This window comes from Malaclemys terrapin, chromosome 25, assembly GCF_027887155.1.
Source record: "Malaclemys terrapin pileata isolate rMalTer1 chromosome 25, rMalTer1.hap1, whole genome shotgun sequence".
Classification (NCBI taxonomy): Eukaryota; Metazoa; Chordata; order Testudines; family Emydidae; genus Malaclemys; species Malaclemys terrapin.
In genome coordinates, this window is record NC_071529.1 from 9,034,261 (window position 1) to 9,052,272 (window position 18,012).

General features: G+C 56.2%; 1 protein-coding gene across 2 annotated transcripts in view; it reads left to right on the plus strand.

The window, feature by feature from the left end:
* The first annotated feature begins 7,617 nt into the window (after positions 1-7,617).
* Positions 7,618-18,012, plus strand: part of SLC4A1 (solute carrier family 4 member 1 (Diego blood group)) — a 41,049-nt gene continuing 30,654 nt past the window's right edge. Inside the window, exons 1-3 of one of the 2 annotated variants that reach the window (XM_054014178.1) lie at positions 7,618-7,744; positions 12,993-13,099; positions 14,704-14,800. In XM_054014178.1, the coding sequence (XP_053870153.1) occupies positions 13,082-13,099; positions 14,704-14,800 (115 nt within the window). In that variant the 5' untranslated portion in view covers positions 7,618-7,744; positions 12,993-13,081. The remainder of the gene's footprint in view (positions 7,745-12,992; positions 13,100-14,703; positions 14,801-18,012) is intronic. The other variant, XM_054014177.1, reaches the window with a different exon arrangement.

Genomic DNA, 18,012 nt, shown 5'->3' on the forward strand with positions numbered 1-18,012 from the left:
CCGTCCTTTTTAAAGACCTGGCAGAGTCCCTGGTGACATGGAGGGAGTGGGGCAGTTGGTAGCGCGGAGATAACCTCGGATCCCTGGGCTCTCCCCACAGATAAAGCTAATCACACAGCTCTGTCTGTCTGTCGGTCTCTGCAGCAGAAGGCGGTCAGCTCCCCCACCCAGCAAGTCTCACAGCCTGGCCTGGCCAGGCCACCAGCCAGGCTCATCCAATGAAGCTATCCAGTGGCAGCCCTTGGTTTAGCTTGGCCATCAGGGACTGGATGCAGATGCTGGTCATTTTAAACCCAGGGCTCCAGAAGGGCCTGGCAGCTGTTTTACACCTGCCATGGAACGGGGTCTGGAGAGACTACAGAGAGTGAGGCCTAGTGGTTAGAGGCAGGGTCAGGCCTCCTGGGTTCTATACCCGTCTCTGGGAAGGAAGTGTGTCTAGTGGTTAGCACTACAGAAACATATCCCCCCCCCAGGGGGGGTGGGGGAGAGAATTGCATTTTTAGAAAGCCCAGAAACAACCTTGATTTGCCAGAGCACTTTCCTCTGTGGTAACATGGGCCCCCCTTCCTCTAGGGCAGGCTGCACATTGCCCAGTGCCACCTGCCACCTCCCCAGTCATTCCCCCGACCCTGCGAGCACAGGGCTCCCCTCCCATGGCACGAGTACAGGAGCCGGTCTTGGAATGCACATGTCCTGTGTGACCAGATCGGTCTCTTCCTCTGCATCCATTTCATGTGAAAGAGAGCGAGAGAGACACACACACACACACACACACACACACCCCTCCCCACGGCTCAGTCACCGTTTCTCCCACACTGCAGGCTGGTTTCTGTTCCCCCTCGATTTCCTGATGCAGCCTCCAAGCCCAGCAGTGAAACAGTCAGATGGGCATCGAGTGCATGTACACACAACCCCCTCCCCAGTGCGGTGCCCCTCTGAGCTGCCAAACGGAGAGGGCTGGAGCACCGACATCCTCTCTCCTGCCCCTTCCCTCTGTCTTTCTCTCCCACCTAGATAAAGTAGCAGCGGGCTTGTGACTTGCATGCAAGTCTCTGCTGCAGACACCCGGCATCACCACCCCAAGCGTTCAAAACAAGTCAGGAGTCAGCCCTTCAAAAAGCACAAGATCAGCTTAAAATCGTGAGATTTTAAGTGATGAGCAAGGTCAGATTTTTTTTGCAGCCGGGCGTTGGAAGCTTTCGGAGTCTCATTTTTCAAGCTTTTCTCCATAGCTGGGGAGGGGCAGGGGGCTAGAATCTTATTTCGTAAAGAAAAGACGTGATGGCTGAGAGTCTCATGTAAACATGACTCAGGAGTTGGGGGCTTTAAGAAACCCCCCAAAACACAACTCGTGGAAGTTCAGAGGTTACAGAGCCAGAAGGGACCACTGTGAGCCTGCAGTCTCGTCTCTGCATCAGACAGGCCATAGAACTTCCCTGAATTCATTGGGCAGCCGTCACAGAGCCATCTGACCATTTAAGCTCACCCCAGTAGTTTACATCAGCACAAACAGCTGTATCTGCGAGAGGGCTGCTAGCTCCAGGGAATCCCTTTGTGGCCAAGGGGGACTCTATAGAAGCCCGGTCTCCATTTCCACTTCTCAGCCTGCTTCATAAATTGAAAACCAGTCAGGACTATTTTTAATCATCCAGTCTCACCTCCTCCCTTGCTAAAGCCAAGGGATCCACCCAGGGAGTCTCTGGCAGAACAGGGATTTGAACCCAGGTCTTGGGCAGCCTAGACTAATGCCCTAACCACCAGCCCAGCCTTCCTCTCCAGCCCTGTCTTTTCTCCACCACCCTTCCTCAGCTACCGAGACTTGCAGCTTGGCCCCCCACCAGAGTCCTGAACTAGAAGGCCACACCTTCTAGAGTAACCACATCCAAAAGGGAACTCAAAATAACAGCTTGTCTACCCAATCCCTCTTACCTGTGGGTCAGTCTGTCCTCTGGCCTCCCTGGAGTCTTGCCTTGCCCCAGGGCCACCTTCTCTTTGGCTCAGAGAGGGCAACAGGCAAACCCAATCTGCTGCTGTCCTAGTCTTGCAGGGTGTGTTTACACTGCACCCAGGAGCAAACCTCCCAGCCCACTTCAACAGACTCCTGCTCTCAGGGCTTATGTAGGACATAGACAATCCTACAGGAGCCTTCCTCTTTTCAGCAAGCTTCTCTCAGGACCCAGCCCTGCCCTCTCTCTCTTATTTATCCCAGAGGCCTGATTGAGTCACATGGCCTATTTTCTCTACCTGCCCAGGCAAGGGAAGTATCGGCTACAGGTGGGGCTGAATCATCTCCCCTTAAAGGGCCAGCCAGCCTGTGGCAGGACCCACTGTCCCACAGAGATGTATTTACACTGGGGCAAACATCCCTAGGCAGGGGTGGATCCTGCAGACAGACCACCCCTCCCGCTGCGTGTCTGGTGCCTTGTCTCCGTGGGGCATTTGCTGCGACTATCCCGGCCGTCGCATGCCCACGCGGACACACCCGTGGTATCCGTGCTCTAGTGAAGACAAGCCTCTGACAACGGCCGGGGCTTTTCCCACTGTGCCGTCTGGGCCTGTCCTGGGCCTGGGGAGCCATATGACAAAGCCAAGGGTGAACAAGGCCCACCTGCCATGGGCTCCTGTCTCACGCTCGCTGTTGGGAGGGACACAGCGGCTGAGCAGGGCCAGGCTGTGGATTCACTGCGCCTTCGACCAGCCGGCTGATCATGCTGACATGGTGTATTGATAACCTCTGGGGCCAAATGGGCCAGGGTGACATTGGCGATGGCCGATCGGGTGTCTGCACTGACTTAACCCTTTGTGGGCAGGTCGTCTCTCCCACCCTTTGATCGAATGGAAAGAAAGCAGCTGGATCCCAAAGACCCATGTGTATGAGCCAGACCCTATTCCTCTGCACTGTGGATTGGGTTGTAACACTCAGGGCTTTGAAATGGCTCCTGGCTGTTTCCTGTTTCTTGTACAGTTTCGGGGCACGGGGGTTCTCCTGCCGCTGTCCCTCCGTGTCCGATCTCTGCTCCTGTCTGTTTCCTGAGCTCTGCCCTTCCAGCTGGGAGCCATACACCCCATGCTCTCCTCCTCAGACTCAAGCCAGGGCAGAGAGGTGGCTCACACAGGTGACAGCCAGTCGCTGACGCAGAGGCGGTGCTAGTCCATTGGGGGCCCTAAGCAGGAATATTTGGGGGGGGTCTGCCCCACATACAACACATACTACAAAAGCAAATGGGGGCCCCCTGGAGCTGCTCCGGGCCCTAAGCAGTTGCTTAGTCTGCTTATGCCTAGCGCTGTGCAATAAAACCCACTTTAAGGGGGCACGAGAGAACTGCAGTTGCAGGGGCCTGGCGATAAGCTCAGTGACATCGGGGTGCACTGGGGCTTCCTTGAATGCAGGGGGTTCAGGTGGGCTGGACCCCCCATCTTTAGTTGCATATTTTACTTTGAAAGCATCTGTACCCGGTGAGGACTGAGCCCGTGCAAAGGGGAAGCTGGTGCTGGGGGCCCCTGAGTCAGAGAAGGGTGGCCCTCGGTCACTTACAGAGCTCCAGGGAGGTCTGTTCACTCACCCCCATTCGTTCACCCCACACTCACACCCCCACGTGGATGCCCCCGATGCACACCCTCACACCAGGTCACTCACACTAACGAGTCACGGGTCCCCGGAGCCTGACGTGCGTGGGCTGGTCCCCAGAGGTGTGCCCACACACTAGCTCACAATCTCCCACCCGCACAAAGGCACGGCGTGCGTGCACAGCCCTGCTACACCCACCCAGTCCCCCACGCCCAGGCAGCGCATGTACAGAGCTCACCCACATTCCACCCACCTCTCCCCTGCCAAGCTGCCAGAAAGGCGCCTTATCATCCCTGGCTTGTTCTCCTGTCTGTAAGAGATAGAACGAGGGGTTGTGGTGTCCTGGAACTCGGCTCCCGCAAGGGGCTGCACAGAAAGCAGAGAGCTGCTTTTTAGCCTTTGTTACGCGTGTCGCTGACACAGGTCGTCCATGCGGCTTAAAATAAGTGGATGGTGCAAAATCGGTCTGTGCAGAGTAGCGTCACGCTGGCCAGGTTTCGTTCGATTTGGCATCAGCTGCCGATCAGTTGGGTGGCTGAAACACGTTTTTCCTGCTGTCTCTTGTCCCTCCGAGGTGCGTCCACTCCAGGACAGCCTGTGAAATCTAGAACAATTTGCACTGACGTGCTCCTGTGCTTTTCAACCACCGACCTCAAAGGGCTGTGCAGAGGTGGGGAGGGGCTGACCCTGTTTTACAGGTGGGGAAACTGAGGCACGGAAAAGGCGGATGTGATTTTCCCAGGGCCGGCACTTCCATTTAGGCGACCTAGGTGGTCACCTAGGGTGCCAGGATTTGGGGGGGTGGCATCTTGTCGCTGTTGGCGGCAATTCGGTGGCGGGGGGTCCTTCTGCGTTTCAGGTCTTCGGTGGCAATTCTGCTGTGGGTCCTTCACTCGCTCCGGGACCCGCCGCTGAAGTGCCCCGAAGACCGGGAGCGCGGAAGGACCCCCCCCGCCGCAGAATTGCCAACGATGACCGGGAGTGCGGAAGGACCCCCACCTAGGGTGCCAAAAACCCTGGTGCCGTTCCTGGATTTTCCCCAGGTTACGCAGGGCACAGGTAGGAATGGACCTGGGGATTACAGTGGACGAGAAGCTGGAGATGAGTCAGCCGTGTCCCCTTGTTGCCAAGAAGGCTAACGGTATATTGGGCTGTACTAGTAGGAGCATTGCCAGCAGATCGAGGGAAGTGATTATTCCCCTCTATTCGGCACTGGTGAGGCCACACCTGGAGTATTGCGTCCAGTTTTGGTCCCCCCACTACAGAAGGGATGGGGACAAATTGGAGAGAGTCCAGCGGAGGGCAATGAAAATGATCGGGGTTGGGGCACATGACTTATGAGAAGAGGCTGAGGGAACTGGGGTTATTTAGTCTGCAGAAGAGAAGAGTGGGGGGGATTTGATAGCAGCCGTCAACTACCTGAAGGGGGGTTCCAAAGAGGATAAAGCTCGGCTGTTCTCAGTGGTGGCAGATGACAGAACAAGGAGCAATGGTCTCAAGTTGCAGTGGGGGAGGTCTAGGTTGGATATTAGAAAAAACTATTTCACTAGGAGGGTGGTGAAGCACTGGAATGGGTTCCCTAGGGAGGTGGTGGAATCTCCATCCTTAGAGGTTTTTGAGGCCTGGCTTGACAAAGCCCTGGCTGGGATGATTTAGTTGGGATTGGTCCTGCTTTGAGCAGGGGGTTGGACTAGATGACCTCCTGAGGTCTCTTCCATCCCTGATCTTCTATGATTCTATGAATTTAATCCTAGGCCAGCGCCCTGTCCTGGCCACCATGCTGCCTCTCTCACCCTAGGCATGATCCATAATCGGATGCCCAAGCATGGACCACACGCCAGCCCCAGGCATGTCACAGAGCTGGAAATGGACACCCAGGGAGGCTAATAGCCTGGAATCAACAGGAAAGGCAAATAATTGATCCCTCTGGGAAGCAGCCCAAGATTCCCTAGTCAGTCAATGGCAGAGCTGGAGAACCCTTTTCCTCTGCCTATAATGCCGTGTCCCCTGGCCACGGTGGCGTGGAGAGAACCTAGTGGTTGGGCTGGGTTTACCGGCTTTACGGCGAGGAGGGCTGGGTGGGGTTTGTATCACTCTGCTATTGCTGCGAGAAGGGCCAAAAAGGCAGGCACCGGGAATGAGCGCTACGGCGCATTGATGCTCTGGACATTTGGGGTCCACAAGGTCTCTGCTGAGATGCCAGTTGGAGGGATGCAGCTGAGCATTCTGGGTACGTCCAGGCAGCCCACGCCAGCTCTGCAGCTGAGCATTCTGGGTACGACCGCGCAGCCCACGCCGGCTCTGCAGCTGAGCATTCTGGGTACGACCGCGCAGCCCACGCCGGCTGTGCAGCTGAGCATTCTGGGTACATCCGGGCAGCCCACGCCGGCTGTGCAGCTGAGCATTCTGGGTACGTCCGGGCAGCCCGCGCCGGCTCTGCAGCTGAGCATTCTGGGTACGTCCGGGCAGCCCACACCGGCTCTGCAGCTGAGCATTCTGGGTACGTCCGGGCAGCCCGCGCCGGCTCTGCAGCTGAGCATTCTGGGTACGTCAAAACGTAACGCCCCTGCCATGCTGCTGCATGGTCCCAGCAGTGCCCAGCGCTCTCTGCAGCAACAAGGCCCTGCAGACTGTGCCGAGGGACCCTGGATTTTGCAGCGGGCTGGACGTTCTCCGCTACTGCACAGGTTTCTGCGGAACTGAACCTGCAAATAAAGGATGTGATCAGCAGCCTGATCTCTTGTTATTTATTTTCAGATTAAATACAGTTCCCGTCGCTCTTCCCCGACATTGTGAGCATGCCACAGATTTTGTAGTTACGCACCCATAACTGCACGGTGGGGAGAGCTGGCAGCTCGGCCATCTCTACACGGGTCGCTCTCGATTTTCTCACAACCACAAGGGCTAGAAAGGTGATTCAGGAGGAAGAAATGAAAGCTCACAGCCTACACCTGCGGTGTAGGGTGGCTCCCATGGCAGATTCCAGGCTGCCAAATCAGAGACGACACAAGACTCCGGTTCTAGATCCATCCGGGTAGAACATGCCGGCCATGATGTTGGACATTCCAGGTACATCCTGGTAGATCATGAATGCAGCGCTACCGTACAGGCAGGTAAAACACATCTAGAACACTTGGCCGCCTGGCAGGTGTGTCCTACCTGGATGCGGCTGGGCCGTTCAGCAGCATGACAGGTGAGCTCTACCAGGATGTGCTATTTGGCAATACATTGGGTACGTTCTGCCTTGACATACCTAGAACCCGTGGCTGCACAGCCGGTACATCCAGGTAGAACAACCCTGTTGTGCCGGGGAATGTTTCAAACACATCCATGCAGAATGTGCCTGGAACCTGCCCCCAAAGCCCAGTGAAGTCAATGGGAGTGTTTCCTTTGACGTTAACAGGCCAGGGAGTGGGCCAGGCTCTGACTGGGCTACTGAGCACTGCACGTCCAGACACCGGGTATGATGCCAAGTGCACTGGGCGCGTGCTATGCCACTGGGCTACTCCTGGATAACCGTGGTATGGACAGAGCCAGTAAATACAGACACCCGTGCAGTGAAATCTGCAGGACCGGAGCCCTGGCTTCAAATGCCTCCCATAACGTCAGCCCGGGAGATGCCTCACCAGAAGCACTTTTTTTTTTAAATCAACAAAATTCGAGAAGGCTTCCACCCAGGGCTTTCCCCAAAGGGAATCCCCAGAAATTGGTAAACAAGATATTGCAAGGACATGAGCTGGGCCATCAACACAACCCACCACCAACAAAAAAAACAAAAAAAAAGAAAAAGAAAAGTGCATTAAACCTAATTTAAAAAGTCAGTGAAGTTAGTAGCGAGTGAGAGAGATGGAGGCTCAGGGTGGGGGGCTGGGCAAGGTGGCGGCCACGGCCAGGGGCAGGGAGGGGAAGGCTAGGTTCTGCAAGATGGTCTCTCCAGATAGCGCTGTTTATGGGGCCGCAGGAAGGGTGAATCTCTCAGCGGCAGGGGAGCGCGCCGGGCTGGTGGGCCAGAGAGATTAGGGAGGTGAGCATGACTCAGGAGTTTGGAGCGCCCCCGGTTCGATCGCGGGTCTCTTTACCATCTCCCTGGGTGGCAGACGACCACAGCTGAGCCAGGGCTCCAGGAGGAGAACCCAGCTGGCAGGCTTTGGAGGCTTCTCAGCATCCCACCGGTAGGTCAGTTCGCTCATTCGCTCGCCCTTGGGGTGGGGAGCGTGGCTGAGTGGGTGGAGTCGGGGGGAGAGGGGTGTTGGTGTCTTCACCTGGGGGAGCTTAGGGGGGGGAAGGGCCATGAGGGCAGCTCACTGGTCTCTCCAGAGGGAGTTGGGCTGGCAGAGGTTTCTTTGGGGTTTGAGATCGGCTAAGGAGATGATCTGCTCGGAGGTCGGAAAGTCTGTGTGGCGCCTTCGCCCCGGGAACGCTGTGGGGTTTGGAGACTGCTCGCAAGTCCTTAGCTGTAGACTCACAGCACCAATTACCAGCCTGGCTAGTGTTAGCCCCTAATCCTTGTCAGAGGCCAAGCGGAGCCATCACCCCCCCTCTCAGATCCCTCCCCCATATTTCCCGTTGGATACGGGGTTCCCCGCCATTTCTTGTGCTCAGCTGGTGTGTCTTTCGGGCAGCCGCCTGCAGTGACGGTGCTGGCTGTGACTCGGGTGACCAGATGTCCCGATTTTATAGGGACTGTCCCCATAGTCGGCGTTTTTGCTTATATGGGCGACTATTACTCCCCGCCCCGGTCCCGATTTTTCACACGTGCGATCTGGTCACCCCAGCTGTGACTTTAGGCACATGGGCGCCGTGCCCAGGTCACTGAGACCAGAGTCTGCCCCTTGGCGTGTAAAGAAATCGGGGGGCTGGTCACAGAGCTTGGCGTGAAAGGGGCTGTCAAGAGCTCAGGCCAGCAGGGGAGGGAGGGTAGCCACAGAAGCGGAGTTGGCTGGTCAGCCTGCCTGGGCCTGGCGTCCCTGATGACCTTCCCGGGGCGGACGGAGGGTCCTGCTGGAGTTGCAGGGCCGAGGCTGGGGTTCGGCAGGAGAACGGGGAAGCTGAGCATGCCAGGACGCCTACTGTTGCCTCCATCCAACTGCTGAGCTCCTGCGGCCCGGCCTTCCCCCTTGGGCTTGGGAGTCGGAGGGGCTGGTTGGCTCTCCAGGGTTGGCTGACACACCTCGAAGCCCAGAGCTGGGGGGAAGCTGCGAATCACCCCAGCTCGGCTTAGCTTGCCTGGAGACCTGGTTCTCTGGCAGCCACCCCAGCCCCGTGCCAGGGCTTGGGGGCAGGGAGAAGCGGCCACCTTGGTGCGTTTTCTCCATGAGGACGTTGATTGTTCAATGCCTGTTGCTTGTGAGGTGCCCAGAAGGGCACAGGTTGAGAGGCAGGTGGCATCGCACGGCTCTATACTGTGGCACTGGGGGTATAGAGTCTATACCAGGGGTAGGCAACCTATGGCACGGGTGCCAAAGGCGGCACACGAGCTGATTTTCAGTGGCACTCACACTGCCCGGGTCCTGGCCACTGGTCCGGGGGGCTCTGCATTTTAATTTAATTTTAAATGAAGCTTCTTAAACATTTTAAAAACCTTATTTACTTTACATACAACAATCGTTTAGTTATGTATTATAGACTTATAGAAAGACCTTCTAAAAAACGTTAACATGTATGACTGGCACGCGAATCTTTACATTAGAGTGAATAAATTAAGACTCGGCACAGCACTTCTGAAAGGTTGCCGACCCCTGGTCTATACTGTGGGTCACAGGGCTCTATACTGCAGCAGGGAGGGTCTCAGTGCTGTATTTGGTGCCGGTGGCACGGGGTACAGGGTCTATACTGTGGGTCACTATTATACACTGTGGCATCAGTGTCATTTGCTGGGTCAAGGGATGTCAATCATTCCAGTACCTGAGCCCTGCTGAGGGGGAGAGATAGCCCCTCCCCCATCTCCCCCCTTCCCTTCTCCCCCCCGCTTCTCTGCCCTTTCCCGCTGTCGGTTCTTTTTGTGCCGTTTCACCCCTGCCCCAATCTGGGCTCTGGCTGGTCACGGCTCAGGCTGTGGTTTAACTGTCGTGTCTCCCGGGAGGGCACGGAGCTGCCCCTCCTTTGGGGATTCCTGGAGCTGGGCTACTAACGGGCTAACAAGGCCATTGCCAATAACTAGGGGAGGGACCCAGGTACATATTGACCCCCTAGCAGGGAAGCAGAGAGGGGAAGGGAGGGGAGTGGGGGTTGACTGCACAGATGGGCTCAGCCCCTGGACTATCAGCACGGTGCAGAACACAGCAGCCAGGTGCTGACGCAATATCCCCCCCTCCCCCCCAAGTGCCTGGAACGCCTTTTACTCCAAAACATTTTGCAAACCCACTGCTGAAATGCAGCCAGCTCTGGGGTGGGGCGTGGAGCTGTTCTACTGTGCACAGCCAGGCCACGCGAGAGCTGCAGGGCAAAGACAGAAGGATCTGTGGGCGTCTAGAGTGTCACAGTCAGAAGTGGGGCAGTGGGCTAAAACCGCCCGCTCTCGCAAAAAGAAAACGTGTCGTGGCGTCGTCAACGATCAAGCCAGGCCGGATTTGACGCGGCATCTCCAGCCGCGCAGCACCCGCTAGCGCCAAGCACGGGCGTTGGCTCAGTGCTGGCTCAGACGGCAAAGTGCCATCGGCTGAGTGACGCCCTGCAAGCCCTGGGGATTTCCAAGCTTAGCCACAAAGCGCGGCCCAAGAGGACGAGCTGACGGGCTCTCCGGGTGTAGACCCTGTGTCACCGTGGGAGCTCACGCCATGCACTATGACCCAGGTCCTGTCTGCACACACGTGACAGATCCCCAGCAGCACACGGAGCTGCTGGGCTTACGGTTATCCCGGTATCAGTCATGCCAGCAGGCAGGCAATACAAGGCTGGACCCCAAATGCTTCCCTACCCCTTTCTCCCTCTAGCCCACCAGCCACCTACCAGGCTGGCCACGTCTTCAATGAATTCCCCGGGATATTTATCCTGCGTTTTCCCTGGGTTTGCCCCATCTCCTAGGAGGCTGCAGTGAGCTTGCTAGTCGTCTGCAGTATCCTGTGACAGGGACCCTCCAGTCTCCCCGCTACACTGCTCCCATGGGCAACTCCTTCCTATTGGCTGGTAGGGACGGGGGGCTCTGAAAATTCATCCCGGAGACAGCCCAGTTCCACCCTCTGCTCCTGCGTCTCTGAGACAGGCGGGAGCAACTAACGATTTGAACAGGCTAACGCCAGACTAGCTGGGGCCCAGACCCTGAGCGCCCCTGAGGCCGCTCACAGGAGTGGAGGGCTGCAGGCCCCGGGCCCAGCCAGCTCTGAAAATGGCCTGAGTACATCTGGCAAAGGATGGACCAGGCGAGGCAAGATTCTGCCTTCAGGCAAGTGTGAGACAGTGGGTTAGTGAATGATTATGTCGCCTTCTAGTGGCGGACCCCAGCTACTGCGCTAGCCAGCTGCTTCCAGAACCCTGCTTTTCGCTCAGAGGGCTGCACTGTCGTCTGGTGCTGGGTGGTCCCAGGTTTGAGTCTCACTCACGAGCCGGGTGGCTGTACAGTGTGTGCCTGGCTGCAGCTTGTTGAAACGGGGCTCCCAAGAAACTGGCATCAAAGACAGGCCAGGCAGCCAGTTCGCACGGGGCCAAAGCCGCAAATTCACAAAATGCATTGATCAGCAAGGAAACAGACACACCCTGTGTAGGGCATGGAAACAGACCTTCACGGTACGCTTTAGACTTGGTGCTCGCTGGCTGGCTAAGACCTGCTGCAAACCAGTTTAGCTGGGATTACGATGTGCCGAGGACCCAAGGTTGGATCAGCATTTGGGATATGAACTCTCCCAGGTTTTTTGCAAGGGGGGGAGAGGCCTCTGGATGTGCTACATCTGGGGTTCCTGTATGATTTGTTAGAGAAATGAGCTGGTGTCCTGATATTTGCTATTGGATCTGGGTCTGAACTGGCCCCATGCTCTGGCTCTCCTCCCCCTCCTATTACAGTAGGGAATGAGAGAGCTGGGTTGAATCCAGACTCCCTTGTAGTTCAGGGCTTGTGGTTCCACAGGCTGGTTTGGGCAGGTCTTTAAGGCTTCCTCAACCCACAGAGGTTGCACCAGTTTAATTTAAACCCTTTTTGAAACTGGTGCACACCTGTGGGCACACTCCTGTACTTATTTTGGTTTAGCTTGAACCTGTTCCTGATCAGCTTAAACGAAATCAAATAAGCCCGGTGTAAACCAAAGCTGGAGCGTCCACACAGCCTTTGGGTTTCAAACTTGGTTTCAAACCCCATTTTAAGTTAAACCGGTGCCACTCTGCAAGCCCTGGTCCGGAGGTCAATGCAGACGCCGTGTTCAGTCCCTCTGCAGCCCAAGGTGGGTTACACGCTGGGGAGCTGTGGGTTGGTACGCGGCTCTCACCTCTACTGGGGACTCACTGAATGACCCTGAGCAAACCACTGCGCCTCGTTTCCCTGGTTATTACCTTAAACATCAGCGTAACAAACGCCTGGCATTGGGGAGCGGGGCTGTGTCACAGGAGTGAATGACTCCCCGTGCGACTCTGTGCTAAGGGGGAGGGGAGCATAGGGACATGACACCCCCAAATGTGCTAATCGCAGACCTCAAAATAAACAGTTCCCAGAAGCCCAGAAAGCTCAGATGGAAAGGCAAACACCATCTGTACGTGGGTGGCCGTCAGCGGGGACGGACAGATGGCACCAGGGATAGAGACGCGTCCTACGGCCCACACCGCCAGCCCTGACAAAGGAGCCAGAACTTTATTACACGAATCTCTTGAGGCTCCAGCTGAGACACGGGCCCGACGTGCCAGGCGCTGCACAGGCGGACTGAGAGACGAAGCTCAGGCTCAGATCCTCAAAAGTATTTAGGGGCCTAACTCCCATAGAAATCACTGGGAATTAGGCACCTCAAGAGCTTTGAAGATCTGGGCCTGACAGTCTAACGAGGCCAGGCAGATAATGGATTATTACTGTACAGATGGGGAATGGAGGCCCAGGGAGATGAAGGGCCGGATTTCTGCTGGGTGGGGTGCACAGCACTTTTGGAAAACCTGGCCCTTGGAGTTTTGCCCAGTGTCACACTGGGAGCCTGGGTAGTGCTAGGAACTGACCCCCACTATCCTGAGTCCCAGCTCAGTGCCTGATCCACAAGATCCCCCCTCCTCCCAAAGCCAGCCGTGCACCTGCAGAGTAGGCCTGGATCCACGACTGTGCCTACGCGCTGGGATGCTGCAGAGAGGGCCAGGAGAACCCGGGGTAAGCCATGTCTATGGGGAGCAGGGGCTGCCGTAAAGGATCCCTGCAATCCGGTATTCTGCAGGGGCAGCGTGGGGATCCCCGGCATGAGCTACCACGCCAGGCCTACCCCACATGGTTCCTGCCATGCGTTTCTTCCCTTTGCCTTTTCAGAGATTGGGGCCGATCGGGTGATGCTGCTTCCGGGCTGAGTGCTGGGACAGAACAAGAGACCCAGGGAGAGGGACAATACACAAAAAACCATGGAGGATCCGGGCCAGGTAGTGGAAACTCAGAGCCAGACTAGATCACGGCCCCACTCAGTCCAACCTGCCCCGCTGCTCCCTGACTTCCTCAGGGCAAACCCTGCAGAGACCCTGCTTCACACCGTGCTACCATCCCCCGCGGGGAATCCCTGCACGGACACCCTGCTTCACACCCTGCTACCATTCCCCACGGGGAATCCCTGCACGGACACCCTGCTTCACACCCTGCTACCATCCCCCACGGGGAATCCCTGCACGGACACCCTGCTTCACACCCTGCTACCATCCCCCACGGGGAATCCCTGCACGGACACCCTGCTTCACACCCTGCTACCATCCCCCACGAGGAATCCCTGCACGGACACCCTGCTTCACACCCTGCTACCATCCCCCACGGGGAATCCCTGCACGGACACCCTGCTACCATCCCCCACGGGGAATCCCTGCACGGACACCCTGCTTCACACCCTGCTACCATCCCCCACGGGGAATCCCTGCACGGACACCCTGCTTCACACCCTGCTACCATCCCCCACGGGGAATCCCTGCACGGACACCCTGCTACCATCCCCCACGGGGAATCCCTGCACGGACACCCTGCTTCACACCCTGCTACCATCCCCCACGGGGAATCCCTGCATGGACACCCTGCTTCACACCCTGCTACCATCCCCCGCGGGGAATCCCTGCACGGACACCCTGCTTCACACCCTGCTACCATCCCCCACGGGGAATCCCTGCACGGACACCCTGCTTCACACCCTGCTACCATCCCCCACGGGGAATCCCTGCACGGACACCCTGCTTCACACCCTGCTACCATCCCCCACGGGGAATCCCTGCACGGACACCCTGCTACCATCCCCCACGGGGAATCCCTGCACGGACACCCTGCTTCACACCCTGCTACCATCCCCCACGGGGAATCCCTGCACGGACACCCTGCTTCACACCCTGCTACCATCCCCCATGGGGAATCTCTGCACGGACACCCTGCTTCACACCCTGCTACCATCCCCCGCGGGGAATCCCTGCACGGACACCCTGCTACCATCCCCCACGGGGAATCCCTGCACGGACACCCTGCTTCACACCCTGCTACCATCCCCCGCGGGGAATCCCTGCACGGACACCCTGCTTCACACCCTACTACCATCCCCCACGGGGAATCCCTGCGCGGACACCCTGCTTCACACCGTGCTACCATCCCCCGTAGGGAATCCCTGCGCGGACACCCGGCTTCACCCTGGGCTACAGTCCCCATAGAGGAATCACATCAGAGCATTCCTCTGCATCCCAGAATAGATAAAATAAATTAATGGAGATATTTTATCTCTTAGAACTGGAAGGGACCCTGAAAGGTCACCAAGTCCAGCCCACTGCCTTCCTTAGCAGGATTAAGTACTGATTTTTGCTCCAGACCCCTAATTGGCCCCCTCAAGGGCTGAACTCACCACCCTGGGTTTAGCAGGCCAATGCTCAAATCACCGAGCTATCCCTCAGCACTTGTCCCACCCTGTGTCTCAGAGCTGCTGCCCAGGGATGCAGCTTCCCTGGTTGTGCTGCCCAACACTGGCACGGCTAGTGACCATGAAGAGTGTTCTCCTTCCTCCCCTTAGGAGGATTATGAAGCTGAGATGAAGAGCAGGCTGGATGAAGAGGGCTACGGGGATCCCGAACTGAAGCAATCAAACATGTCCCTCGATGAACAAGGCAGTGAGTAACCCGAACGCTCATAGTTCATTAAGGGTCACCAGGGGGGTTAGGGTTCCCTTGCGATGGGACATTCTCAGCACCACGGACAGCTGTTTGTAGCAATGCCGCTTGAGGGGATGATGGAAGGGGGGGGTCGTCAAGGCACATGCTCCAGGGCATGCACTGCCTGCCTGGGGAGAGATCAGGAAGGAATTCGCAGCCCTCCCATGTCACCCCATGAGCTCGGTGCACTATGAAGGGTTCTGATGCCCTCATGGTCACTGCTGGATCTCCTGCACTCCTGGGGGCCGTGGCCAGCACGGGTGGTGAACTCCGGGTCAGCAGTGAGCTAGGTGCATTGTGGAGGGCACCAACACACCAGGCACTGGCTACCGCTGGAGATGGGCTATCAAGCTAGAGTGAGCAAGGGTTCGATCAAGTATCTGGGAAATCTTACGTCCCTTGGGACTGTGTCTGTTCCGGTGGCATGGGCTCTGGTATCTCAGGGTCCAGGGTTATGATATGCTGTATATATATCAGAGTAGAGGGCTCTGCACAGTGCATAAACGGCATATATACCTCCAGGTATAAGGGTTATGACGTGCTGTATCTGCGCCGAGGTACATGGTTCTGAGGCCGTGTGTATTGTTTGCGTGGACAGCATATATAGACAAAGCATAGCAGAATCATACAGATTGAGGCTGGAGAGGACCTTGAGAAGTCGTCTAGTCCAGGCCCCTGAGCTGAGGTAGGGCCATGAAACCTAGACCACCCCCAGCACGGGTTTGTTCTTAAAAACCTCCAGTGCCGCGGATCCCAACAATCTCTCTTGGAAGCCTGTTCCAGAGCTCCGCTACCCTGACAGTGAGAAAGTTTTTCCTTATATCGAACCGAAATCTCCCTCGATGCAGATTAAGCCCATTCCGACTTGTCCTACCTTCAGTGGACGTGGAGAAGAATTGAGCTGGTCCTCTCGATAGCCTGCAAATATGTTATCAGATTCCCTCCGTGATCTTCTTTTCTCAAGATGAAAGATGCCCAGTTTTTCTACCCTTTCCTCAGAGATCAGGTTTCCTAAATAGTTTATCGTTTGAGTGTGTATATACAGGGCTGGTGGTTCTCTTTCTCCTCCCTTTGCCTGCCCACCAACCAGCCTCCCTGCCTTGCGGTTTGCTACCCCTGCAATCTCAAGTGGTTCCCCCATTGCAGTTTGCTGCTCCCCCTGGCTGGCATAGTCCCCGATATAGATATGTTGCAGAACAAAGTGTTACATTCACAAGGAATGTTGCACAAATCCACAAAGAAGAATTTGGCCAGCTCTAACTGTGCAATTGATGTATTAAAGTCCCGTGAATAATAATTCCGTTGTAGGAATATCTAGGAACCATATAGATGGGCGTAAAGACAGGGGGGTTAGAAATAGCCAAGGCAGAGCTGAATTGGTGGGCAGAGTGCAGGGGAGGCGATCACCGGGGCGTGATTAATGCAGTCACTCAGGAGATTGTTACTACAGCTGGGTGAGTGTGTACAAACAGAGAGGGAGAGGAAGGCAGGATAGTCTAGTGGTCAGAGCATAGATTAGGGCTCAGGAGATTTTCCCAGCCCGGTCACAGACTTCCTGTGCGGCCTTGGGTGAGCTACTTAACCCGCACTGTTCCCCAGATGAAAAGTGGGGATAATGCTCCCCAATTTCACAGGGGAACTGGGAGGATGGAATCCATCGGGGATGCTCAGATCCCGGACTGAGGAGGGTCCTCCGCGTCCCTCGAGAGAGGTGGATATTTGGATTTGTAATGACTAGTTGCTTGGCCTGGGAAAGCCATAATTCCCAGCTGTTAGGTCAACAACATGCTCTGTTTGCAGTTCTGACGTTATTCCCGGGGTCAATGGCTTTTACTCTGCCGAGCTGCCGGGCTCCTTCCTTGTAGCCTAGGAACTTGGCAGCTCTGTGCTAGGCAGGTCCTGGGACGTACCCTTTGGGCAGAAGGGATGCTGCAAGCAAATCCAGTTGCTTGTTCTGCCTCTTAGCTGTGTAGCGACGCCTCCCTTTGCTGTCTGAGTCAGATCTCCCAGGATAAGTCGAGTCAGGCTGGCTTAGTGCTTGGACAGGAGACCTGCAGGAAGTGGCTTGATGAGTCAGTAGGCAGTGCTGGAGCCAATACCCAAGCGCGATGTCAGCGTGTGTTGTGCTGCTGGAGGGACCAGCTTTTATATGAGACATAAAACTGGACTCCTGCCCCTTTGTGCTCGTTAATGATCCCCTGGCACCTTCTTTAAGGCGTATTCTGCACTGGTGTCCTCACTACACGCTGGCCTGGGTGATTACATTTACTCACCAACATTTCCTGCATCGACTGTTGTGCAGAGCTAATCGGCGGCTGTGTTCCACCCCAGAGGTGGCTGCACTCTTATGGCGGGTGGAAAGACGCCTAGGAATGTCACAAGGTTTATAATTAATTAACATCTGTAAAGCACGTTGTGGTCGTTCAATGAAAGGAGAAGGGCACAGTGTTACGTACGAGTGGCCACACTGGGTCAGACCAATGGCCCATTAGCCCAATATCCTGGCTCTGACAATGGCTTCAGAGAAAATGAACAGAACAGGGCAATTTCGAGTGATCCATCCCCTGTCATCCAGCCCCAGCTTCTTAGAGCCTGGGTTGCATTCCTGACTGTCTTGGCTAAGAGCCATCGATGGGCCTAGCCTCTATGAGCTTATCTAGTTCTTTTTTGACACCTGTTATACTTTTGGCCTTCACAACATCCCCTGGCGAGGAGTTCCACAGGTTGACTGTGCGTTGTGTAAAGTACTTGCTTAATGTTTGTTTCAATCCTGCTGCCTGTGAATTTCATCGGGTGACCCCTTGTTCTTGTGGTAGGTGAAGGGGTCAATAACACTTCCCTGTTCACTATCTCCACACCAGTCATGATTTCATAGCCCTCTATCATATCCCCCTCCCTTCACAGGCACCGACTTGCTCCACCCCCTTCCGTCCCGCCCTCACTTTAACCCTTCCCCCAAGGCCCCACCTTTGCTCCACCTCTTCCCGCCCCCACCCCCAGCATCTCCCACCCACCACCGAACAGCTGATCGGCAGGTGGCTGGTGGGTGCTGAGCACCCACCATTTTTTTTTGAAGCACCCCTGGAGTCGGCACCTATGCCCCCCCCTTAGTCATCTCTTTTCTAAGCTGAACAGTTTCACTCTTTTTAGTCTCTGCCCCTTTTCCAAGT